Here is a 24,708-nt window from a genome sequence, read left to right as displayed (position 1 = left end):
AATGGGTCCCCCCCTTAGGGCATATTAGTGTTGTTTCTGGTTTACCAAAAATTCCAACGGTTAAACGAGATCCGAATTGGATGAAATTTTAAAATTGTCACTAAATATATATACCGATCACATCGGATGATGTCGATCGATTCTGAGAAGTTTTCTTCATATAATCGCTTCATAATGCAATAGTTTTATTCTAAACCCAATTTTTCAGTTTTTTTTTCAAAAAAAAATTGAAAAAAAACATACTAAATCACTGAATGAGACAGATTGTTTCATTTGAGGATCTAAACCTATTTTTTACCCTAAAAATCATTTCTAACAATCAAAACATCATAATTTTAAATTTCTAAAGTAAAACCAATTAAAGTACACAATTTATAGTTTCATACACCATAAAACACAAATTCAAAGTCCAAACTTCAAAGTAAATTGAGTTCACCAAAGTCCAAATAAAGATGAAATTTTTCTTAACAAGTGAGTTTCCTTCTCAATGCCATAATCCCTCATTCATCAATTCTCAAGACAATTAAGTGGTGTTTAGTGTCAATATATCATTCTAAACACTTCCCATCACCATATTTGAACATGACTCCTTTCGTAATTCTACATCCAATATTAACATGAGAAACATCACATATTAGAAAATTCCGATGTATATAAACTTTAAAACATCAAAAATTGGAAACATCAAATGTTATTTTCAACAACTTCATGACATATTTCACTCTTCCATAGTGAGCTCATGACTTATGGCAACATTATCAATCATAATCCAATTTTGAACACATATCAACGCCTCCACCATTTTAGGACTTAATGAAGCACGGTATGGATCAATCACCCTCCCACTAGTGCTAAAGCAAGACTCTGAAACTATAGTGGATAAGAGAATAGCTAATACATCCCTAACAATGTGTGCCAATATAGGGTACTTGTGAATTCCATTTATCTTCCACCAATCCAACAAATGGAATTTCTCATGATCACTCTCCATAGCATCTCCAAGATACCTATCAATATCAGTGTTAATGACTTCGGTTCTCCTTGCTCTTCTCCTTTCTTCTTTCTCCTTCAACATCTTATCAAACTCTGTTAAACCCTCAATTGAAGTTGAACTCCCTACATTCCCCTCATTAGACACTTGAGAACCACTAACACTAAATCCTTCATCTTCCTCATAAACCTTGTAAATATCATACAAGAGGTCTTTCACCATCTTTGACTTCACCTCCACCCTCTCATCCATCTCCCCAAATAAAATCTCAAAATAATCAACCACTTTCTCAAGCTTATAGCGAGGATCGAGTACAATAGCAATAAAGATATATTGATTCAACTTATCTAAATCACCCCAATACTTATTATACTTTTCTATCATATGTTCTCTAATCCCAATCAAATTTTGATTAATTTGTGTTTCTAAAAGACACTTAATTCGAAGCAAATCACCAAATGTATCATGAATTGAAGGATAATGAGAACAACATACCTTCAAGGTGACATCATAAAACGGTTTCAAAAATTCCATATAGCATTGTGCTTCTTCCCAATCAAAACTACTTGGAATGGATGGAGTGGTGCCGTCGAAAAATGATATAGCATTAGGCTCATCACAAAACATCATATCAAGGACTTTGTGGAACTTATAGGAAGATCTCAACATCAAGTAAGTCGAATTCTACCTAGTCGGCACATCCATAATCACACCCTTTTTCCCATCAATTTTCATCCTCTCTTTCCACATATTGAAATTGTTAAGTCTTTGTGGGGAAGACCTAACATACCTCACCGCCGAACGAATAAGCTTGATACAATCATTCATCACACACAATCCATCATTGACAATCAAGTTTAGAATATGAGCCACACACATCATTTGCAAATTTTGGTCTCCATGCATAATGACATTTGGATTTCCCCAAGAATTCACTCTTCTAATAATATCTCTAATTGCCACATCTTCTAATATATATATTCTTCATTTTGTTTGTCGTTCTAATGTTTAAAGAATTTGAAACGAACAATTGTGATCTATAATGATTCATAAGAACGAACAAGAAACAACATGAACATTTATAAGATGTCACTATATATATATATATTAATATATTAATCACACTAAAACGTAGCCTTGTAAGATATGGAGAAAATTAAAAAAAAATGGAGAACACGCCCCATGCGCTAGGTTTTGGAGAAAAGCTTCTCGCCATCATTGGTGTTTTCCGTCCGGCTGCGCACTTGCGCAATGTTGGTCTCTGTCCTTGCTGGTGTGTGGCTTATGTGGTCGGTTGAGATGATTTTGTACTCTGACTTCGTGATCAGAGATTTGAGTGGAGAGGATCTAGGGTTATGCAAAAAATTGTAGCGTTGTTTGCAGGGGATGGGCGAGTGTGGTGGCAGAGATGGTCAGGCCTTGCGACAACAGTTGTAATTCTTGTCCCTGTAGCGAAAGGAATGGAGATCGGAGATGGATCTGGGATGAGGGACTTGGCTTGTCCGATCTTAGTTGGATCATGTTCTCTAAGATTTGGGCACCTAAGTCTTAAGGGTTTGGTGGTGGAGGCTAAAGGTTGTTGGTTCTCTACCAGTGTCTTCTTTTCGGTGGTGGTCATGGACAAATTGCGGCGGCATAAAGGTCTGGGAAATGGAGCGGCGATGGTTTCTATGCAACGACGGTGCAACAATTGGTCCAATCTTTGGGCCTTCTTTGCTCTATTTGGTTGTGGGCCTGGAGATTTCTGTTGGGCCTTGTTTGGCCTGATAATAAGGTTTGGGCTCCTTTTGTAGGTCTTGACGAGCTTTTATTTATTTATTTCGTATGTTTAGATGTTTATTTTGTTTCATAATTCCCTACGTTAGTTTTGTAAGGGGAGTCAGGTTTTATGTCTGTGTGTGCACTTTGTCCTTTGTATGCTCTAAATCGGCGGCGAGTTCTTTACTTCGTCAAATCAAATGGTCGTTGTTGCCGCCTAGTGGCAGGGTGAGACTAAATGTCGTCAGATTGATTTTCCGGGAGCAACATAGTTGAAGAACTATTTTATTAGATATTAGGATATGTAACTGCTGCTTCATTGTTATTAGGATCTCATATTTATTGTCATTTCCATTATGTCACCGCTGTTTCAAAGCAAATAGAGTCATCATTAGAGTAATACTCTTGGCTAGTTGGTGTTTTGTTGGGTCTTGTTTGTAGGAATCTATGATATTATTTGAAGTCTTTGTAATCAGGGGTTCATGCTTGACGTCCACCCTTTGTATTCGACAGTTTCATTAATGAAGGCTTGAGAGTAGCTGTACTAGCCTTCCATTCAAAAAAAAAAGTAGCCTTGTATAGCCAAATAATAAGGTATTTTGTGATTTTTTAAAGGTATTTTTAAATAATTTATGTGGTGTATTTAGTAGATTGAAATGAGAATTTAAATGGGTGGTGTATCAAGCACGTGTGTGTAATAAGAGGTTTGAGTCGTGTATTAAAATTTTCTCGAGTTCAAAACCAAACAATACAGCAACAAAGAAATGAATTAAACTAGCCAAAAACTAAGAAAAATTTCAAACAAATGGACAATCTAATACTAGACTAAAAAAACTTTAAATGAACTCCACATATATGACGATCTATGAAGCACAGACACATGCTATATGCATCGTATTGCGTGTCCGACATGGACACGGACACGCGAACTGACTTTAGACACGGCCCGGACACGCGAGTATCCGAATCGGACACGCACAAACTCATAATAAAAATGAAAGTGCTTATGGTGAGATTCGAACCTTGTGATCCAAGACACTCAACAACTCCTCAACCATTCCAACAGATTCAGTTTTTGTTATATTTATGCACATTTTAATATATATATATAAGGAGAGAAACTGATGATAAAAATAAAAATGCTTGTGGTGGGATTCGAACCTTAATTATCCAATGTACTTATCAAGTCCTAAGCCATTCTAACAAGTTATGTTTTCATCATTTTAATGCACACTTTGACATATATATATACATCTAAAATTCTAAATACTTTCAAATTAATAAATTATTTTATTAATATATATATATATATATATATATTAAAAATAATATTTAATTAATGTGTCCACCACGTGTCCGTGTCCAAAAACATTCCTATATGTCGTGTATACGTATCGAATCATGTCAAATACGGACACTTGTGTCCGTGTCCGTGCTACGTAGATGACGATAGACCAAAACATATGTCATGTCGAATTTCCTAAAGACCACTTGGTGTACATTTTCACGCAATAAAATAGTGAATAGCTTCGATCACGCACCAAAATACCAAAATAGATTAAAGATGCCACGCTTCCAGAAAAGTGCAAACAAGCCGGGCTCAAAAGACAAAAAAAGATAGAAAAAAGGAGAGTCCAAAGGCCCAGTTTCATTACAACCCAATGAAGCCTAAGGCCCATAGGCCCAATCCTCTCCCCTCATCTCATCCCTTTGGTTGTGCCTGGTAATTGTCTCCTTAGAGGATGTCGTCAGTTGCCGTACTAATCCGGCAATCTTTCAAAATTGAGAACCATGGGGGCCATACACTTCAACCCTCAAACCCTCCTCCTCCGATCGAACGCTGGATAACTTCCCCACGAGGCAACCCAACGCCACCACTGCTACGAGACCAGGTCTGCCACGCTACTGAACTAGAGGCCGATTGCTAACGCAAATCTCCAAGCTACCGTGTAATTCCCGAACAAGAAGCGGGGAACATTGGTCTCTCGGATCAGGAACCACTGTGAGGCTAGATGAGACGCTTCCTAACGGACCCTGCCATCGGCGACCACCGCTGCCCTGCTCGAAAGCCCTAGGGTTTGGTCTTCGCAGCTCCGAAATTGACGAAGCACCTTTTAACACTGCCTTCCCAAAATAGTATGACACCATAATAGATTTATAGCGAGGCTATTGATTCAAATTACATGATTTGTTTTTATCGAATGCTTCCAATTACATGTTATGTATGATAATACATTTGATATCTAGACCAGTGGTCCCCAACATTTGTGAAATTTACATCAATCCCGTTGCACCCTTCAGGAAAACATACGAAGCAGTGTCGGTGAGACAATGATTGATCCCAAATTTCCTTTCAACTGTAATTCACATTTTGTTAATTTAATTTCCAAGTAAAGGGAGGTTAAAAATCTCCAGGCAATAAGTTTGATTCAACAAAGTTTTAAAATTTTGCAAGTGATAGCTTGATGAGGATGTTTAAAGGGGACGACCTTTGTAAATTTGTTAGTAAATTACTTGCCTAATAAGACCTTCTCTAAAATTTGAAACGAGGGATTTTTTCCTCTTCACCCAAAAGCATCGAGTTACTCCAAAGTTAATTTTGAATTTCTGGCTTCAATTAGAGGTAAACCATCAGGTCTGTTTCTAGTTGTATTCTACACTTTGCCAATCCCTTAATTAATGGTAGTATCGGCTAATTGTTAGTTAATTACCTAATTAATAAGGACTATTAATAATAGTCCATGATTGCTATATGCAACAACAAAAAATAGTGATCAATGATTGCATCAACACTTTTGGGTCAATGATTGAAATTGATTAATCTACAGTTAGATATAAGCACTGCTCCATCTACAAACCAAGACAGATTCCATTAATCTTCTTTAGTCTTCTTCTTCAAGTCTAGTCTTCTTCTTCTTCTTCTTCTTCTTCTTCTTCTTCAACTATGGAGCAGCTGAAACCCAGTCCTGCAAATCTCTGCCCTCAAACTCCCCTTGACTTCTTAGACAGAGCAGCCACCGTTTACGGCGATTGCCCCTCTATCATCTACAACTCTACTACCACCTTCACCTGGTCCCAAACCCACCGCCGATGTCTCCAGCTGGCCTCCTCCATCTCCACATTCGTCAAAAAATCCCAGGTTGTCTCTGTAGTATCCCCCAACACTCCGGCCATGTACGAACTCCACTTCGCCGTCCCCATGTCCGGAGCCATCCTCAACAACATCAACACCCGCCTCGACGCCCACGCCGTCTCCGTCATCCTCCAACACAGCGAATCCAAGCTCGTCTTCGTCGACTTCCTCTCCCTCAGCCTCGTCCTCCAAGCTCTCTCCTTGTTCCCCTCTCAAATCCCCACGCCACCTCTCGTCCTCATCAACCATCATACTCAACAAGATCCACCAGAAACCTCCACCGTCGATCCAATTCTCGACACATACGACAACCTGGTGGCGAAAGGTGACCCGGGGTTCGTTTGGGTCCGGCCGGCGAGCGAGTGGGACCCAATGGTGCTGAACTACACTTCAGGTACGACGTCGGCTCCGAAAGGTGTGGTTCACTGCCACAGGGCTCTGTTCGTCGTGAGCCTCACCTCTATCATAGACTGGTCGGTACCCACGAACTGTGTGTACCTGTGGACCCTGCCCATGTTCCATGCAAACGGGTGGTGCTTCCCGTGGTCGGTGGCCGCCATGGGTGGGACCAACATCTGCCTCCGCAAGTTCGACGGTCCTATAATATACGATCTCATTCGAAAACATAGCGTCACTCACATGTGCGCTGCGCCTGTCGTGATCAACATGCTGGCCAACAGCCCGAGATCCGACCCGCTTCCTAACCCGGTTTGCATCTTAACCGGCGGAGCTCCGCCTCCTTCGAGCGTGCTGCTCCGGGCCGAGTCGCTGGGGTTTGTGGTCAGTCATGGCTACGGGTTGACAGAGACGGCAGGGGTGGTGGTGTCGTGTGCTTGGAAGCCGCATTGGAATAAGTTTCCGGTGATGGAGAAGGCGAGGTTAAAAGCCAGGCAAGGAGTAAGAACGCTGGGGATGACGGAGGCGGATGTGGTGGATCCGGAATCGGGTTTGAGTGTGAAGCGGAACGGGTCGGACTTTGGAGAGATAGTCATTCGAGGCATGTGTGTCATGTTGGGCTACTTCAAAGACCCGGAAACGACGAGTAGAACTCTTAAAAATAACGGGTGGTTTTACACCGGCGACGTCGGGGTGATGCATCCAGACGGATATCTAGAGATAAAAGACCGATCAAAGGACGTGATCATAACCGGGGGAGAGAACTTGAGCAGCGTGGAGGTGGAGTCGGTTCTCTATACCAACCCCGCCGTGAACGAGGCCGCTGTGGTGGCGAGGCCAGACGAGTTCTGGGGGGAGACGCCGTGCGCGTTTGTGAGCCTAAAAGCCGACGTGAGGCCCAGGCCGACGGAGAAGGAGATAATGGAGTATTGTAGAGGGAAGCTGCCGAGTTTCATGGTGCCAAAGACGGTGGTGTTTAAGGAGGAGCTTCCGAAGACGTCGACGGGGAAGATTCAGAAGTCTGTGCTGAGAGAGATTGCAAAACGTATTGGATCTACTGCGTCGTCGTCGTCGTCGATGAGTATTAGTCGATTGTAATAGAATTAATTAGCCAATAAAGTATTACATTAATAACCCGAATAATCTTTGGGGTTGGTCGATTGGTTCGATCCTTCGGTATTTCATATGTTCGTGAAGTTATGGCTATGATAAGTTCAGTCAATAAATATAGAATCAAGCTGAAACTCTGTTGGGATAACTTTGCAATATCTGTTTTCCATTTCTTTTTTTCGAACTCTTTACCCTTCATTTATGGTATTTTAGTTCATTCAGTTGTCTAGCTAACATAAACGCATCCGCACCGGCAAGCAAGAGGAAGAGATTTGCTCGAGCCAGACTGGGTTTGGAGCTCGCAGCGGCGGCAATAGCGGAAAGCTTTCCTCGCTTAGTCATAGTGTTGATGAATACGACAATAACAAAAAAAAATGGACAAATTGTGAAAGACAATTTATGCCGATTTTATGGAAAATTGGGAGCTAGCTCCGGGTGAGAAACCTCCGAATGAGCCGAGTACCCGAGTTGCGCTCACTACAACAAGTTCAAGCTACTATTGCAAAAAATAGGATGAATGTTTGGCGGCGGCCAACGTGTAGCTAGTGGCATTTCGTTAATGGACGAAGTAAGTTTACATTGTTTTATCATATATTATAATTTTTATTTGATTATATATCTAATAAAATTATGTAATTTATATATCTAATTTGTTTAAATATGTAGCATTGTTTACATTATTTGTTTTAATATATCTAATTTGGTTACAATATTTGTTTATCTAATTTGTTAAATTATGTAATTAAATATGTACCTAATATAATTTTTTTCTAGGAAAGACAAGCTCAATCATGTTACTATAATGCAAAGAAGAAAAAGTTTACACACCATGAATGTTGGGAAGCGGTTAAAGATCATCCATCTTTTGCTGAGATGCGACATACTACTCCATCTCCATATGCAAGTACTTACCATGTTATTCATTCCGCAACCGAATCATCTCCAGCCGTTAATTTGGATGACGACCAAGTGAACGAGACACCTAAAAGCAACATGGAATCTTCCTTGAGTCCGCTAGACCAATGGGAACTAAGACGGTAAAGGAAGTTAGGTGCCAAAAGAAACAGGGTAAGACTCCTATTGAGCAACGAGTTGAAGTTTTGCAAACCATTGCAAGTGACCAAGCATCATGGCATACCAAGAGGTTAGCGCATAATGAAAGTGAGCTTAAATATTACATGGAGTACGTAGACATTCAAAAGCGGAATGAATCAAGGGCGGAAGAAGAGTTACGATTGAAGAAACAAGAGAGTGACACAAATATCATGACAATGGATTTGGAGGCTATGACCCAAATCTTGAACATGTATTTTACCAAGACGAAACTAGCAATCCTTAATGAAGGAGGAGCTAGTCAAGATCAACCTACTGTTGAAACATATTTGGATTGTTATCACCCAAGTGCCCCAAGTTGCGTGTTATTTCCATGATAGTTATAGATTGTACTAATTGTTAATGTTATGCAATTTAAAGTTTACGTAATTTAAATTTTTGAGAAATAAAAATGTAATTTATTTATTAAGATGAAATTGAAATACACATAAAATTAAAACACATACTTAAATTAAACACAAGCTTAATAATTAAACACAAATAAAATGAAAACACATAATAAAACATATTTAGAGCACCATTTTCCACCCTCCAAATGTGCTACACCAAATCTGTCTGGAGCTCTCTATGGATGTAAACGGATTTGATATCGGCAACACGGTCGTGAAACCGTTGTATATTAGCTACATCTCTACTGATTGGCTCAAAACTAATTCAATTTCCTCATACATCCACCGGCCCATCATAAACCTGGAAAGTCCTAAATAGGTTTTGCAAGTCTTCTTCTTTCTCATATTCTTCCTCCTCATCCTCCACGTACTATTCCTCAATAATCTTGTTATGCAGTATAATACAAGCTAACATGATGGTAGTCATTACCGATTTGTGGTGCATTGTACAACTATGAAATATACTTGCCCATCGAGATTGCAAGATGTCAAAGGCCCTCTCCACATCTTTTCGGTGTGTCTCATGTTTCTTTGCAAAGAGCTTATCTTGCGACATCTGGGGATGAGAATTGTTTTGAAAAATGTAGAGTACCTTGGATATATTCCGTCAGCCAGATAATAAGCTGTCGAGTACCTGTGTCTGTGGACTTCATAGACGGCAGGTTGGCCTCTTCCGACAAAGATATATGAGGACACATTTGATAGGTGGAGCACATTAATGTCATTTTTAGCTCCAAGACACCCAAATAAATTGTGCCATATCCATGTATCATAAGAGGCCACGACCTCTAAGTGAACCGTTGGGTGACCCTTTCGACCCGAGTATGCCCCTTGATAGGCGGTTAGGCAGTTTTTCCACTCTCAGTGAATGCAGTCAATGCTTTTAATCAAACCTGTAAAGCCTCGACATTCGCCTTTAGCTAGTAGTCGCATGAGGTCTGCCGATGTTAGACTACATAGGTATCTTGAACCATAGAGGTGAACCACTTACTTGCAATTTAATGGAGGGTAGTTGATTCCCCCATCCTTGTAATTTCAGTATATTAATCTGTGACTGACTCTTACGCTAGCATTTGTAGAGCCCCGTTTATCTTTTGTTAGGGAAGTAGCCCTAGAAAACTAGTGGCATCTTCTCTTTTGTGCCAAGATTGGTCGTGGTTGCATAGGTCCGTCATGATAATATTGAATTGCTCTCTGCTCATCCTGTACCTCAGGCGAAAGTCTTGCGTGTCGGAGATTGGACGTTCGATGAAGTAATCGTCCATGAGATTGTGTCCCCTAGAAAGCCTTTGACGTGGTTTATTTGGTGTTTTACCGCAACGTGAACTAATTGGCCGTGTTGGTTCATCGTCGTGTTATGCTTCTGCCATGACCACCTAATTGACGTATGATTGCTCCATATGGTCATCATCTTCTTGTTGATGTTGTCTCCGCCTGAAAAAAAAATGTGGAAGCTGAAATGATTCATTAGTGCATGAACAAGGAAATGATGTTGAGTTTTTAGATAAAAGAATCCTAAATCTGCTTTAATTCTTCACAATGGTGTGGGTATAGAATTAGTGATATTAGACAATTTATAGTCAATTGGTTGAAAATCTCACCGGAAATATGTCTAATTATTTGCCGACAATGACATGTGACAGTAACATGTGTCAATTCTCTATTAGTCGAAAATCTATCAGAAATCATGTATAATATCGAGTCGATAACGATACGTGGCACATTATTATTGGTTGTAAATATATCCGGTAATTTTCTTAATCATTTCACAACAAGACAGAACTGAATTACTCAACCAAATTGTGAATGAGTGTGTGAAAAAATCGATTTGCTTGAGCAAATATTGAAATCGATTTACTTAAACCACCATTTGCTTCCGGATCCATCATTTGCTTAAGCAAACCCATTTTATGAGTGCAGATGCTCTAAGACGATGATTTGGGTACATTCTATATGAGTATATATAAGACAAGAAAGCTCCGAAAGGAGAGTTCTTTTTGGTGCAAATGTGAATCACCTATTAATTCACAACGCTGCTAAGAAGAATAAGAAATGAAGAAAGAGCATAACCACCGAAACACTGGCGACTTCGGTGACTTCCTGTTCCAAATGTTGCTATCATCATGTGTTTCATGCCTGTGTTCATGATTAAATCATATGAGGAAATGTAGGGTATATACTTTATAGCGCCAACACACACCTCACATTTTCTCCGATAGCTACTTCACATTTGCATGTGGATCGATGCATGTTCCCACTACTGTATATACCTAGTCTTTTTTTTTTAGAATACCTGTATATACGTAGTATAAGTTGTACTGTAACTTGCAGATCGACTTCACACTAACTAATATCAGAGAAGTGTGGGTCCCATGAGTCGGTAAACTATAAACAAGAAAACACGGAGACCCATTTTGGTGAATGAGTCAATTAAGACACAATTTAGAGAATAAAATTTCTTATATTTATTAATCTTACACGAGAGATTATATATAGAGAATACATTTTATTACAACTCTATATATTACGTACTACCATATACAAAATATATAAGTATTAACTACATGATATACATCCCTAAATTACATTTCTATGACTCACGCTGACACTCACCCTCAAGTTAGCGCATATATATCTACCATGCCCAACTTACTAAATGAGTCATAAAACACTTTATTACAAACTCCTTTAGTGAGAATATATCTACAAGCTGATATTCAGTAGGGACAAAAGGGAAACTAATAATCTTTGTATCTATGAAATGATGTTCCACATCCACGTGTTTAGTACGATCATGTTGTACTTGATTTTGTGATATGTCAATTTCTGCTTTGTTGTCACAATACAATTGCATAACACTTTTTAACTTAACATCCAAATCACGTAGTAGATTTCTCAGTCACAACAATTCACACACTCCATGAGTCATACCTCTATACTCAGTCTCAGCACTAGATCTGACCACAACTTTATGCTTCTTACTCTTCCATGTGACCAAATTACCTCCCACAAAGGTAAAGTACCTGATGTCGACCTCATGTCTGTAATATTTCCAGCCCAGTCTGCATATGTAAAACCACTAACCTCAAGAATGTTGTTGTGTTTAGAGAACATTACTCATTTCCTTGGAGCTGACTTCAAGTACCTCAAAATTCTCACAACATCATCCATGTGATTCTCTCTTGGATTATGCATGAACTGGCTCACTACACTCACTGCATAAGCAATATCTGGACTAGTATGAGCCAAATAGATCAAGCGCCCAACTAACCTCGGATAGCGAGCTCGATCAGTTGGTGTCTGGTCTGGATACTCTGCTAGACGATGGTTTTGCTCGATAGGGGTGTCGATAGGTGTGCAATTTAACATACATATCTCTGTCAACAAATCAAGTATGTACTTCCTCTAGCACAAGTAGATCCCGTCTCTCCCCCTTGCTACATCAATCCTTAAGAAATACTTGAGATCACCCAAGTCCTTCATCTCGACAATTGTCCCTGCAGCCGATCAATCTCTACAGTATCATTGCCAATAATCACCATATTATCAACATATATAATCAAAGCTACTATCTTCCCTTGTTGATGCTTAAGAATCATGGTATGATCTGAATTACTCTGTTTGTAACCAATCTTCCGCATAAACTGTGACAACCTCCTAAACCAGACACAAGGTGACTGTTTGAGACCATATAGAGACTTTCTCAATTTGCACACAAAATCACCAGAAGAAGTAGTTACATACCCTGGAGGGAGACTCATATACACCTCTTCAGCTAACTCTCCATAAAGAAATGCATTTTTTACATCAAACTATCGGAGTGGCCAATTCAAACTAGCAGCAAATGAAAGGAGCACTCGAATAATATTCATCTTTGCAATATGAGAAAAAATCTCATCATAATCAATACCATATGTCTGAGTAAACCCCTTCACAACAAGACGTGCTTTATACCTGCTAATTGATCCATCCGCATTATGCTTCACAGTGAACACCCAACGACACCATATAGCCTTCTTACCATGTGGTGGAGGCGCAAGTTCCCAAGTATCATTTTTCTGCAATGCCTCCATCTCTTCCTCCATTGCTTTTCTCCATTTTGAATCCCCCAATCCATCATTCACTTTATAGGTACTGATACAACATATATTTTATTCACAAACGATTCATATGACTTTGATAAACTCCTAGTGGACATATAATTGGCTACTATATATTTTAATTTGGCATGTAAATTAGGTTCATATCTTTTGGGGGGTTTACCTCTAGTAGACCTGTTTGGTAACACATATTGCCCACTATCAGACTTACTACTAGTACCAGTGGATGGACATACCTCAGATGAGTGACCTTCTGCACCAGTAAGTCATTGGTCGGGGTATGAGTGATGGCGGGAGGGACATTTGTTCTCTCAACTATTGGTTCTTCTTCTGGAACCTAAGTGTCTGATGCTTCTACCTCTGGTGGAGCTTCTGCTACTGCTGATACCTGATTATCTGAAGTTTCTACCTCAGAATGAGCTTCTGCTACTGGAGTAAAAGTATCTCCAACAATGACTCTTTCTGATTCCTCCCCCTCGCCATGATACAAATCTTCAAAAAATGAATTCTCCCTCTGAAAGGCTGGATCAGAAGAGATAAAGTAACTTATTCCTAAAAAAAGTAACATAATACTTTCTAGTGGGTGGATGATAACACATGTATCCTTTCTGATTACTCCCATATCCAACAAACACACACTTGATCGCCCGAGGATCTAAGTTCGACTTTCTCTGGCTTTTAGGGACATGAACAAAAACCGCACAACCAAAAAGACAAACATATGTATTGTGAAAAGAGGGAACCCCTGCCTGAAACTTGATTGGATCGTGTCTTTTTTAGATGTCGTATAATCTTTTTGTGCAATGTTGTTCATCAGAGAAAGGTACTATAAAACCATATCGTAATTTTTCCATGTGTTCCAGGCATTTGTTAATTCCTTACACTAAAAATAAAACAATCCATACATAGAATAAGAAATCATGTGACTGACAATTGATATTATTTCTCTAACCTCATTCACAATATAATGTATAATAGAACATTACCGAGCTTGCTTCCTCATCTTTATCTTCAAATCTCATAATCTCAAAATTCTTGAACCATTGTTGATACGTGGTCAGAGTTTTCATTCAAAATCAATTGATAATAGATTAACGGGCCTAAATCCTTATAAACCCTTTAGCAATGCCCAATATTATTGTTTCCAAATGTGGGATGCATTTCATCAAATTACCCTCTTTTTAGAAGACTAACAAATCTACTGACCATTATAAGACTTGGATCCTATAAGTGGGCCTTTCGCACCCTACCGAATACCGACCCGATCCAATATCCAGTGGATAGTCGGCGACCGTTGGCTCTCTCCGGCTTTACATTCTAATTCCAGTCTCCTATTTCCCTCTTTTCTCTTATCGTCCCCAAATCTCCTTCGAAACCGAAACCCTAGACCTTAGGGTTTATCCAATTCCCAATCCTCCTTCCCCGAATTTCCAAACCATGTCGAAGCGCAAGTTCGGATTCGAAGGGTTCGGCATCAACCGCCAATCCACCTACAACTTCGAGCAATCTCAACCCCCTCAACGCCTCTACGTCCCTCCCTCCTCCCGCTCCCACGGCCACGACAATTACGAGGACACTGACCTCGACAACATCGACTACGACGACGCCGAAGCCGCCGCCGCCAACGAGGAGGAGGAAGAAGTCGATCCGCTCGATGCGTTCATGGAGGGGATTCACGAGGAGGTGAGGTCGGCGCCGCCGCCGAAGCCGAAGGAGAAGGCGGACAAGTACCTGGACGAGGAGGAGGAGGAGGATCACCTGGAGAGCTTCTTGAGGGCGAAGAAGGACGCCATGCTGACGTTGGCGTCGGACGCGCTTCACGCCGGATATGATTCCGACGAGGAGGTGTACGCCGCTGCCAAGGCTGTGGATGCCGGAATGGTGGAGTATGATTCCGATGACAATCCGGTTGTTGTGGACAGGAAGAAGATCGAGCCGATTTCGGCTCTGGATCATAGCTGCATTGACTATGAGCCTTTCACTAAGGATTTCTACGAGGAGAAAGAGTCCATTTCAGGTGCCTTACAGTTTCGATTTCTCGTTCGATTTTCGTTAAAGTTTGAATAGAATTGAATGCTGAGCTGCTGTTAGAAACTAAGATTAGGAGGAATAGAGTTTCGAGTTGGATGACTATTGTGGATTAGGGAAAATAAGATTAGGAGGAATAGAGTTTCGAGTTAAATGAAGTTGTTTTGATTCTTTGAGTAAATAGATTTTTGAGTTAAATGAACTTACCTTTTGAGTCTTGTTTTAGGGATGAGTGAGCAGGATGTGGCTGAGTACCGGAAGAGCTTGGCTATCAGAGTGTCTGGCTTTGATGTACCAAGGCCGGTTAAGACATTTGACGACTGCGGGTTTTCTCCGCAACTCATGAATGCAATTAAAAAACAAGAGTATGAAAAGCCTACACCGATACAGTGCCAAGCTTTACCCATAATTCTTTCAGGGAGGGATATCATTGGTATAGCGAAAACCGGCTCCGGAAAGACTGCTGCTTTTGTGCTTCCCATGATTTTGCATATTATGGATCAGCCGGAACTTCAGAAAGATGAAGGTCCTATAGGAGTCATATGTGCACCTACTAGAGAATTGGCGCAGCAAATCCACTTAGAGGCTAAGAAATTCGCTAAATCACATGGCATCTGTGTCTGTGCTGTATATGGTGGGATGTCGAAACTTGATCAGTTCAAAGAACTCAAGGCAGGTTGTGAGATTGTTGTAGCTACTCCTGGGAGATTGATAGACATGATTAAAATGAAGGCACTGACGATGCAAAGGACAACTTACCTTGTGCTTGATGAGGCAGATCGGATGTTTGACCTCGGTTTTGAGCCTCAAATTAGGTCAATAGTTGGTCAGATTAGGCCAGACCGGCAAACGTTACTCTTTTCTGCTACAATGCCACGTAGAGTTGAAAAGTTGGCTAGGGAAGTTCTCTCTGACCCTGTAAGAGTTACAGTGGGTGAGGTGGGAATGGCCAATGAGGATATCACTCAAGTTGTTCATGTACTTCCTTCTGAAGCTGAGAAGATGCCATGGCTTCTTGAAAGATTACCTGGTATGATTGATGATGGTGATGTTTTAGTATTTGCTTCTAAAAAAGCTGCAGTGGATGAGATTGAAACGCAGCTTTCTCAGAAAGGTTTTAAAGTTGCAGCCATTCATGGTGATAAGGACCAGTCTACTAGGATGGATATTATGCAAAAATTTAAATCTGGCACCTACCATGTTCTGATTGCTACTGATGTTGCTGCTCGTGGTCTTAACATCAAGTCAATTAAGTCAGTTGTGAACTTTGATATTGCAAAAGACATGGACATGCATGTTCATCGTATTGGTAGAACAGGTCGTGCTGGTGATAAAGATGGCACTGCATATACTCTTATCACACATAAAGAGGCTCGGTTTGCTGGAGAATTGGTTAATAGCTTAGTTGGTGCTGGTCAGAATGTTCCAGCGGAGCTCATGGACCTTGCAATGAAGGTAATTTTGCACTACTTTTAAATTTAAATTTAAATTTTTATACTGAGTTTATGCATGCGTTCAATTGTGTGGTGTTTTAGTTTTTGTACTCCTTTCTCATCGGACACACAAGTTTTTCCTATCATGTTTTGATCTTACTACTACTAGCTTCTAGTGAGATGCTCTCTTTTAATGGAATAACCGAATAAGTATACATGCGTGTTTGGCTTATGAATGGCCTTCTGTTGTCTGCACTCTGCTTTATAGGTCCGTACATCTCTTAGGTAAACCCTGATACATACTGCACTTTGAGATGGACTTGTTTTTGTTAAGTTTTTAGATGTCAATGGGGTTATCGGCTGCAACTTCAGGTCAATACAAGTACCTTATAATGACGACTTCTATTTTTTGAAAATGTGCTAGTTAGTAGTTTTGTGCAATGTGTTGAATGTTCATCTTTGTTTGTATACCATGGTCTACATGAAAAACAATCGCCGATGATGTATTTTGGCTTGTTGGGTGGGATGTACTGTGTATGGATGAACTAAAAGCCCAAAGTTACTCATGTGAATAGATTATTAGAAATTGTTGCTATGAACAGCACACTTGATTTTCCCTCTAATGACTTTCATTCTTATCCCATTGTACATCATATTGAAGAGCCAATAATCCCTACACAACCCTTTCGGGTTTACTATGAAATCAAATTAGATACGAGTCATAGATCCTTAGTTACATATTGTCACCCTCACTGTTTTGTTCAAATTAGATGCACAAGTTAAGATGAGTAAGAATTGCACTTATGCATTAAATACTTTTACTTGACAAGAGTCAAAACAAGTTAACAGCATATCAGTGTTGATTTAGCATTATTTCCTAGCTGTCCTTTGGTTGATATTTGATGTGTGGTTGCTCTGGAGATGCTCTTTAACTTGTTTGTTAAGTGATCAGTCACTTTCATGTGCTTTTTCCTTTTCTTTTCTTATCTGCATATGAATTTCTTTTCAAATGATATAGAGAGGGCACAAAGTTTATCTCGTGTGAGAGCTTGTACTCTAAACCTTCTGTTTGGCACAATTAGGAGTTAGTATGAAATCTTGGATTTCAGATCTTACATGCTCTGCTCTAATTAAATTTACCTCGCAAATTGCAGGATGGAAGATTCAGGTCTAAACGTGATTCAAGAAAAGGAGGTATGACTTTAATCTTGCTATAAATGTAATTGTATTCAGGTGCTTTTGCAGAGGATACTCATGTGGCAGCATTTTGTGGAGGCAGCCTGTGATATATTAAATACCCTTTCTAATGTTCTAATTTTCTGATGTGTGGGTTGTACAGGTGGGAAGAAGGGTAAGGGGAGAGGTGGTGGTGGTGGCAGCAGTGGTCGAGGTGTGCGTGGAGTTGATTTTGGTCTTGGTATTGGATATAATCCAGATTCCAATAGTTCTCCATCACCCGCTGTTACTAGTCGAGCTGCTGCAGTTACTTCTGTAAGAACAGGAATGATGTCTCAATTTAAGAGTAAGTTTGTTTCTGCTTCATCAAACTCTCCAAGTCAGGGTTCTGGTAACAGTTCAAGTGCGCATGCCAACAAGAGGCCTGCATTACGAGGATTCGTAGCCGGTGGTTCCATTGGGGGAGGCATATATGCACCTCAGACAACCAATACGGTTTCTCCTTCTCCTGCATCAATGGTAAACACCTCTTCTCAGAACTCTGGAGGAAATTCAAGCCAGAAGCCGACAGAAAGGTTAATTTCATGCTCTTGTCTAGACATGAAATAGAGTTATTAATTATTCTCTCTTTGCAATGCTTATGAGGTTCAACTATTGTTCTGTTGCAGTTCTAGAGATAAGCCTAGAGAAAGACGGAGGCGCTCTGGTTGGGACACTTGATGATACAGTTAGAAGACCACTCAAACAAACGGACAAAAACTCTTTATTTTCCATGTAAATCAAGAGTCCTGCTATATCTATCTGTATTGTTGTAGGTCTGGGTATGGTCTATGACTTTGCCTAGTTCCTCATTGTACATGTAACTTGTATACTTCATTTCACAGATTTGATTTGTATGACAAATCAAAATTTTGATTAATTTCTTGCGTTACCGTTTCTGGACTACAAAGTGATTAATATCGTATACTTGAATCGACTATCGAATTGAGCCTGTGCTTAGACGAAGGGCACCCAGCCCCCTTAACTGGGGGTTCCTCATAATGTATTATTATCTGAAAACCTAATTTTCACCTGTTCAATCTCAGGGATTGATACTAACTCACTTACAGTGCAGTTTTGAGTACCCTTGTTTGACTGAGAGGATTCTTTCACAAAACCTGTCACTTTAGACTTGTGATTAGAAAAACCGATTCCGAAAGTGTCCCTTGGAAGTCTGGAGTTTAACAACATTTTATTCACACAGTCTGAACTGTTTTGCCATTTTTTCGAATTTTTCTTGAGAACTTGCAAGTCAGCTAAATCAGTAGATAAAGTATCATTAAGATCAGTCTGAGTTTGAAGCTCTTCTTTTAGTAAAATAATCTCGTCATCTAGCTTCAACTTCTCATGTCCCCATTCAGTCATGTTTAACTATTCTTTGAGTTTGTGTATCTCCTTAGCAGCAACTTGCCTTTCATCAGAATGTTGTTTTTGAACCTTCCTCATTATTGCCTTAGATTTGAAGTTCTCCTTCTTGAGTTGATTGACTTCATCTTCTAAAGTATTGATTCTACTACACATGCTTTAAAAAACATTACACATTTGAAAATATTTTTCCACAATATCATTATCATTCAAATAATCACAATTATTTTCAGAATCTGAAAAGTTCTCATGCAGTGAAGCAACATATGCCACATTTTTTCTCCCCACCTTCATCATCACTCCATGATGATTTTAACACCTTTTTCTGTGAGTCCACGTGAATTTTGTTAGCGCATTCAGAAGCAATATGACCTTGGTCACCACAGTCAAAACATCTAGTTTTGCTCATATTATTCTTGTTTTCAAACTTTGAATTTCGACCAAATCGATTATTTTGAATCTCAAAATTTGGACTCTTTCTAGAAACAGCTCCATTTCTTGAAGCATTTCTTTGAATCAAGATTTTTTGAAATTCTTTTGTAAGAAGAGCATAATCAGCAGAGCTATACTTCTGCTCAGATTTTTCAGATTTACTTGAAACTTTGAATGCAATATTTTTGGATTTCTTATTTTCAAATTTCTCATCATCTTTTAGCTCAAGTTCAAAAGTTTTTAGATTACCAACAAGTTCACTAAGAGAATAAGTATCGAAGTCCATCTTTGAAAGTACTCGTAAAGAGAATAACAGAAGAACACAACAAGAATATAAATCACACACATGAATTGTTCAATACAGTGAAAACCATAAAAGGTAAAAACCACTGCGAGACTGTTTGCGTAGTCCACACGTAATCCACTATACTGAGTTGATCAAGAGTACATAATACAAGTAGAGATTTAACAACTGAATCTCTTTACTAGCACCACTTGCTAACTTGTTACCTGACTGTAATTATACCAAAACAATAAGCTTCATAACCCTGATTCCAATGAGCGCAACTTGATTGCTTGCTAAGAACCTGTCACTGAATTCAACACACAAGTGAAGATTACAATAACAATAGTACTTATAGATCAGAGAGCTATTTGATATGCATATCACAACAATAAGACTCTTGAAATTCAGAAACTGAAACATAAAGACCTAATAAATAAAAACTTAAACTTGTAAACTGAACAGAAACAAAAAGAGACAAGTAGACTCTTGAAATAACACTAAGCCTAAAGACTCCTAGGATCAGAATTCTTCTAAGCTGCCAATTTATCATGAGAGCAATTAATCAAGCATAAAGAAAGATAAAGATCAGCTGCTCTAAATTTCCATCTCTTTCATTCTTAAACCTTGAAAGGGTTGGCATGATGTCCTCATCAAAGTAGTATTCCTTGCAGGTAGGGAAGTCCTCATCAGGTCTGTTCCCAGCTCAACAGAATAGTGTTTGGATTTAATACTGGTGTTTGTAAAAAGCTAAATGTTGTTCTCTCTAAGTTCTCATGTGGGTGTTCAAACAATGGCGGACATCTTAATCAGGAAAGTTGGGATAAGGTGCAATACTAAAGACAAGTGGAGGCAGTCCCAGTGTCTAACTGACTTTCTTCATCTGTCTTGGTCAAGAAGGAGAGTTCTACAATATTCTGAATTTCTTTGGGTTCAGGTTCTACAATGGACTTAATGTCCAAAATTAAGACTCCATGTCAGCTTGTAAGTTGTAAGGGTTCATCAGCCACTTGGAATGGGAATGGCATAATGGATTAGGTGCCTTTTCAATAACTATGCTCTCTGGTAGGTGTTAAATGGATAATCAACTTAGACACACATTGCTAGATGCTTTTTAGGTACAGAAGTGGGAAACTATCTGCAAATCCCTCGCTATCTTCAGAGTTCGATCCTTACCAGAAATTATTGGGCGGATTGGAGCAGTTTAGCTTGGATTTCCGTCATTTTCATCATTTGAATCTAAGATGAAATTTCGGTCCCATACAGGCATACAGCATACCAACTTGTTTTGGGGGCTTGGATCTAATGATCTAATGGACTACTCAATTATTGACATCGGATATACTTAGTGACCCTTTTTGCTACATGTGTGGCAGATTCTTTACAGTTTTCTAATATAATCGTACACCCATTAAGGTCCTTAGGCGAGCTTATTAGTTCAACTGTTTTGAGTCATGTATCTTCTACATGGTTACCATCTTTATTTGATAGAGTAAGTAGCTTATCGTCCTGTTGGTTATAGGCTAGATTTCTACTGTGATCAGCCTGTATTTGCTCCAGTTCTAAAACTGGATGCCCCTATGGTCGAGCATTGTCGATCCAATTAAAATAGTCTTTCCTTTTCTCAAAACAAAAAAAAAACATAAAACCAAGATTGCAATCTAGAATTTCAATTTTTTCCTTTCTCTATGATTGAATTTCCTTTAAACCCAAGGATTAGGCAGCAAGGAGCTATGAATGACATGGAATGCTAGGTGTGAAGGGTTGCCAGTCCAAATTTAATGGCCACAATTAAAAGGGTTTTTGCTGCTGTATATTAATTTTCCGCTACTCATAAATTTTCGGCTGCTTTCAGCTAAAAAAAACATTTGGAACCCTCCTTTATGCAGATATGATCTAAGTCAATGTAGATGGACAGTTGTGGCAACAAGGCTGGGATTGCTTGCATTACAAAAGATTCTAGCCTTGAGGTGATCGGGAAATCTAGTCTCTGCCTAAGGAGTCTCACTGTTTCCATCAGGGTTCTAGGCAATTTAGATCAACATTTGAGTTCTAGTGTTGTCCATAAAGAGCAAGAATGCAAGATATATGTACATCAGTGCATGTATTAAAAACTAGAAATGAGAGTAGAATAGAGAGAGTACCGCAGCTTCTTTAGTATCAGAATTTGTTGGGTTTGTAAGCATCATCCGATTCGCAACTTCAATAAGCCCATCATATCCCGGCTTATCTGAAACCCACCCCACTTACTCCACCATTTTACTCCTGAACACTTTCAGCAACAACTCATCCAACACTTTCAGTAACTCTCCGCTTCCGATTCCGATTCCAATTCCGCCTCCTTCATCTGCAACAACTAACACACAACAGTTGAGTTAGCTCACATTTCCATAAAACAAACCCAAACCGATCATCTCCCATCAACAAAGAAAAAAAGAACACAGAACTCAAACACTCCCCCACCAAACAAGACAAGACCGGAAACCGCGAATTTCGGAGCTGAGATTTCGGAAAAGTCCGAAACCGAAGCGGAAGGTGGTGTCGTTGCTGCCACGACGAGGAGGAGGAGATGCTTGCGGGACAAACAACCGCCAAAGCCTTCATTTTTCTTCCGAGAATAAGATGAGGAGACCCAACTCCCTATTTACAAGAAGGCCAACCGGGACAACTCGGGTCGGGTCATCTCATTTCCGGGTCAAAACCGACCCGTTCTGAATACATTGGGTTTTACCGTTTTGCTAAAACCCCCCGACCAGAAAAAAAATCACAATTACGAAACCCTTTGTTCTTTGTTGTGAGAGTGTGAAGAGTTTTGGAGAGAATGAATCGTGGCCGTTCGATGTCGTCGGCGGCGGCAGCCGCGGCTCGTTTAAACGGAGGCGCATGTTGCGGCGGCGTGGGTAGGCTCCATTCGGCGGGGGATCGGAGTGACAAGCCGGAAAGGCTGTACCGGAGGTTGTCGGCTCTGGGAGGCAGCGGGAGGAGCGCGGCGGCGGCGTTGAATGATTACATCATGGAGGGCAGAACGGTCAAGAAATATGAGCTCGATAGCTGCATCAAGGAGCTCCGCCGGTACCGCCAGTACCAGAATGCCCTCGAGGTTCTCCTCTATTTCCACCTCTGTCCTTTTTTCCTGCTATTCACTTTGTTTCTGATCAAATTGCAATGAAAGTATAATGAAATGAGTTGATGGAGTTAATGCTGTGTTTAGTGTAGATAATGGAGTGGATGGAGTTTAGGAAAATTAACTATGCTTTTCCTGACTATGCTATAAGATTGGATCTCACGGCGAAAGCCAAAGGGATAGAGGCAGCTGAGAGTTACTTCAGCAACTTGCCGCCGGCTGCGAAGAACAAGTTCACTTATGGTTCCCTTTTGAATTGCTATTGCAAGGAAGCGATGGAGGAAAAGGCGCTGGCACATTATAAGAAGATGGATGAGTTGGACTATGCTAACTCTACTCTGGTCTTCAACAATCTCATGTCTTTGTGCATGAGAAAGAAGCAGCCGGAGAAAGTGGGGTCTTTGGTGGAGGAAATGAAGCGGAGGGGGATACGTTTGGATACTTTTAGTTATAATATCTGGATGCAGAGCTGTGCGTCTTTGAATGATATACAAGGGGCGGAAAGTGTGGTGGAAGAGATGCAAAGCCAAGATGAAGATAAATGTGATTGGTCTACGTATAGTAACTTGGCTTCTATATATGTGAAAGCACAACAATTTGAGAAGGCTGATATAGCTCTTAAAATGTTAGAGAAAGTGATGATAAATGGGAAGCAGCAGCGGCAGGCATACCATTTCTTGATTTCCCTGTATGCCAACAGTGGTAATGTAGGTGAGGTTAAAAGAATATGGGAATCACTCAAGTCAGCTTTTCCGGATACCAACAATATAAGCTATCTTCATGTGCTTCAAGCTCTGCGCATACTAAAAGATGTTAAGGGTTTGAAAGAATACTTTGAGGAGTGGCAGTCCAATTGCTCCAGCTATGATATGAGGTTGGCAAATGTTGTTATACATACTTATCTTAGTCAGAACATGTATGAAGAAGCGCTGCTGATCTTTGAGGAGGCTAGTAAAAGGTCGAAAGGGCCTTTTTTCAAGGCTCGAGAAATGTTCATGGTTTACGTCTTGGATTCCCACCAGGTTGATTTGGCAATTAGCTATTTAGAACAGGCGATTTTAGAAACCAAGGATGAAGAATGGCGTCCGTTGCCAGAAACAATTACTGCATTTTTGAAGTATTTTGAAGAAACAAAAGACGTTGATAGTTCCGAGAATTTTTGTAAGATTCTGAAGCGTCTAAATTGTCTCAGTTCCAATGAGTATTGTTTGTTGCTGAAGGTTTATGTAGCTGCTGGTAGTTTGCTTCCCGAGATACGTCAGAGATTGAAGGAAGACAACATTCAAATAAGCACTGAGCTTGATGAATTGGTGGAGAAGGTTTCCCCAAGTAGATCAACAGCATATTAGTCCCCTAGTTTTGGCATTTGCATTTTATCTTATAGTATCTGTAGTTTTTGAACTGAAGATCATTATAGACTGGTTTTTGGTTTCCCGAAAGTAAATTTCAATCTGATTTGATATGTGGCATCAAGCATCCAATCGGAATCAACTTCACAAATGTCATTGTAATTTCAGGTATTTGTTTTTTAATTTTTGTTTTGTTTTATTTTACAATATCTGATTTGGTCGGAAAATGACTATGATAAAAGTCTTGATATTAGTAAGGTGCACCATACTTCCGGTTTAAGGGTTGTGCAATTTTTGCATGTTGCATTACTTATTCACCTACGTCCACCATCATTAAATTTCACTGAGGACTAGTGAATACGTACGAGAGTTGAATAACTTTTGCAATTCTTGAGCTTGACATGATTGAAATGGATCTACAATCTTTGAGCTAAGTTAGAACACTTAAATGTGTCATATTGCCGCCATAGTGCAGAATGATGGAGCACA

The 24,708-nt window shown here is 39.8% G+C and overlaps 4 protein-coding genes across 6 annotated transcripts; 3 read left to right on the top strand and 1 right to left on the bottom strand.

Moving 5' to 3' along the window:
* Positions 1 to 718: 718 nt before the first annotated feature.
* LOC126803335 (zinc finger BED domain-containing protein RICESLEEPER 2-like) lies at positions 719 to 1,621 on the bottom strand. Its single transcript, XM_050531138.1, has one exon. The coding sequence runs from the start codon at positions 1,619 to 1,621 to the stop codon at positions 719 to 721; it is 903 nt and encodes a 300-aa protein (XP_050387095.1).
* A 4,060-nt stretch (positions 1,622 to 5,681) lies between these two features.
* LOC126790537 (probable acyl-activating enzyme 6) lies at positions 5,682 to 7,530 on the top strand. The gene has a single exon (XM_050516818.1). The coding sequence runs from the start codon at positions 5,694 to 5,696 to the stop codon at positions 7,374 to 7,376; it is 1,683 nt and encodes a 560-aa protein (XP_050372775.1). The 5' UTR covers positions 5,682 to 5,693; the 3' UTR covers positions 7,377 to 7,530.
* A 6,799-nt stretch (positions 7,531 to 14,329) lies between these two features.
* Positions 14,330 to 18,536, top strand: LOC126790499 (DEAD-box ATP-dependent RNA helicase 24). Its single transcript, XM_050516752.1, has 5 exons — positions 14,330 to 15,007; positions 15,245 to 16,473; positions 17,606 to 17,645; positions 17,791 to 18,202; positions 18,296 to 18,536. Exons 1-5 carry the CDS (start codon positions 14,428 to 14,430, stop codon positions 18,345 to 18,347), a joined length of 2,313 nt encoding a protein of 770 aa, XP_050372709.1. The 5' UTR covers positions 14,330 to 14,427; the 3' UTR covers positions 18,348 to 18,536.
* A 3,994-nt stretch (positions 18,537 to 22,530) lies between these two features.
* Positions 22,531 to 24,410, top strand: LOC126790520 (pentatricopeptide repeat-containing protein At1g02370, mitochondrial-like). Of its 3 annotated transcripts, none has more exons than XM_050516796.1 (2): positions 22,531 to 22,846; positions 23,022 to 24,410. In XM_050516796.1, the coding sequence occupies exons 1-2, from the start codon at positions 22,749 to 22,751 to the stop codon at positions 24,217 to 24,219; spliced, it is 1,296 nt and encodes a 431-aa protein (XP_050372753.1). In that variant the 5' UTR covers positions 22,531 to 22,748; the 3' UTR covers positions 24,220 to 24,410. The 3 variants fall into 3 exon arrangements, with proteins under 3 accessions (XP_050372753.1, XP_050372761.1, XP_050372744.1); XM_050516804.1 differs by having other exon boundaries at positions 22,958 to 24,410; XM_050516787.1 differs by having other exon boundaries at positions 22,963 to 24,408.
* The last annotated feature ends 298 nt before the right edge of the window (positions 24,411 to 24,708 follow it).

This window comes from Argentina anserina, chromosome 1 (assembly GCF_933775445.1).
Source record: "Argentina anserina chromosome 1, drPotAnse1.1, whole genome shotgun sequence".
Lineage (NCBI taxonomy): Eukaryota > Viridiplantae > Streptophyta > Magnoliopsida > Rosales > Rosaceae > Argentina > Argentina anserina.
This window is presented reverse-complemented; position numbering and strand designations above follow the sequence as displayed.

Bases quoted from the DNA above. Each gene is read 5' to 3' on its own strand.
- LOC126790537 (XM_050516818.1), top strand. From the start codon at position 5,694: ATGGAGCAGCTGAAACCCAGTCCTGCAAATCTCTGCCCTCAAACTCCC.
- LOC126790520 (XM_050516787.1), top strand. From the start codon at position 22,568: ATGAATCGTGGCCGTTCGATGTCGTCGGCGGCGGCAGCCGCGGCTCGT. The intron at 22,847-22,962 runs GTTCTCCTCTAT...TGTTTAGTGTAG, and splicing joins AGTACCAGAATGCCCTCGAG to ATAATGGAGTGGATGGAGTT.
- LOC126790499 (XM_050516752.1), top strand. From the start codon at position 14,428: ATGTCGAAGCGCAAGTTCGGATTCGAAGGGTTCGGCATCAACCGCCAA. The intron at 15,008-15,244 runs GTGCCTTACAGT...GTCTTGTTTTAG, and splicing joins GGAGAAAGAGTCCATTTCAG to GGATGAGTGAGCAGGATGTG. The intron at 17,646-17,790 runs GTATGACTTTAA...TGGGTTGTACAG, and splicing joins ACGTGATTCAAGAAAAGGAG to GTGGGAAGAAGGGTAAGGGG.
- LOC126803335 (XM_050531138.1), bottom strand. From the start codon at position 1,621: ATGATGTTTTGTGATGAGCCTAATGCTATATCATTTTTCGACGGCACC.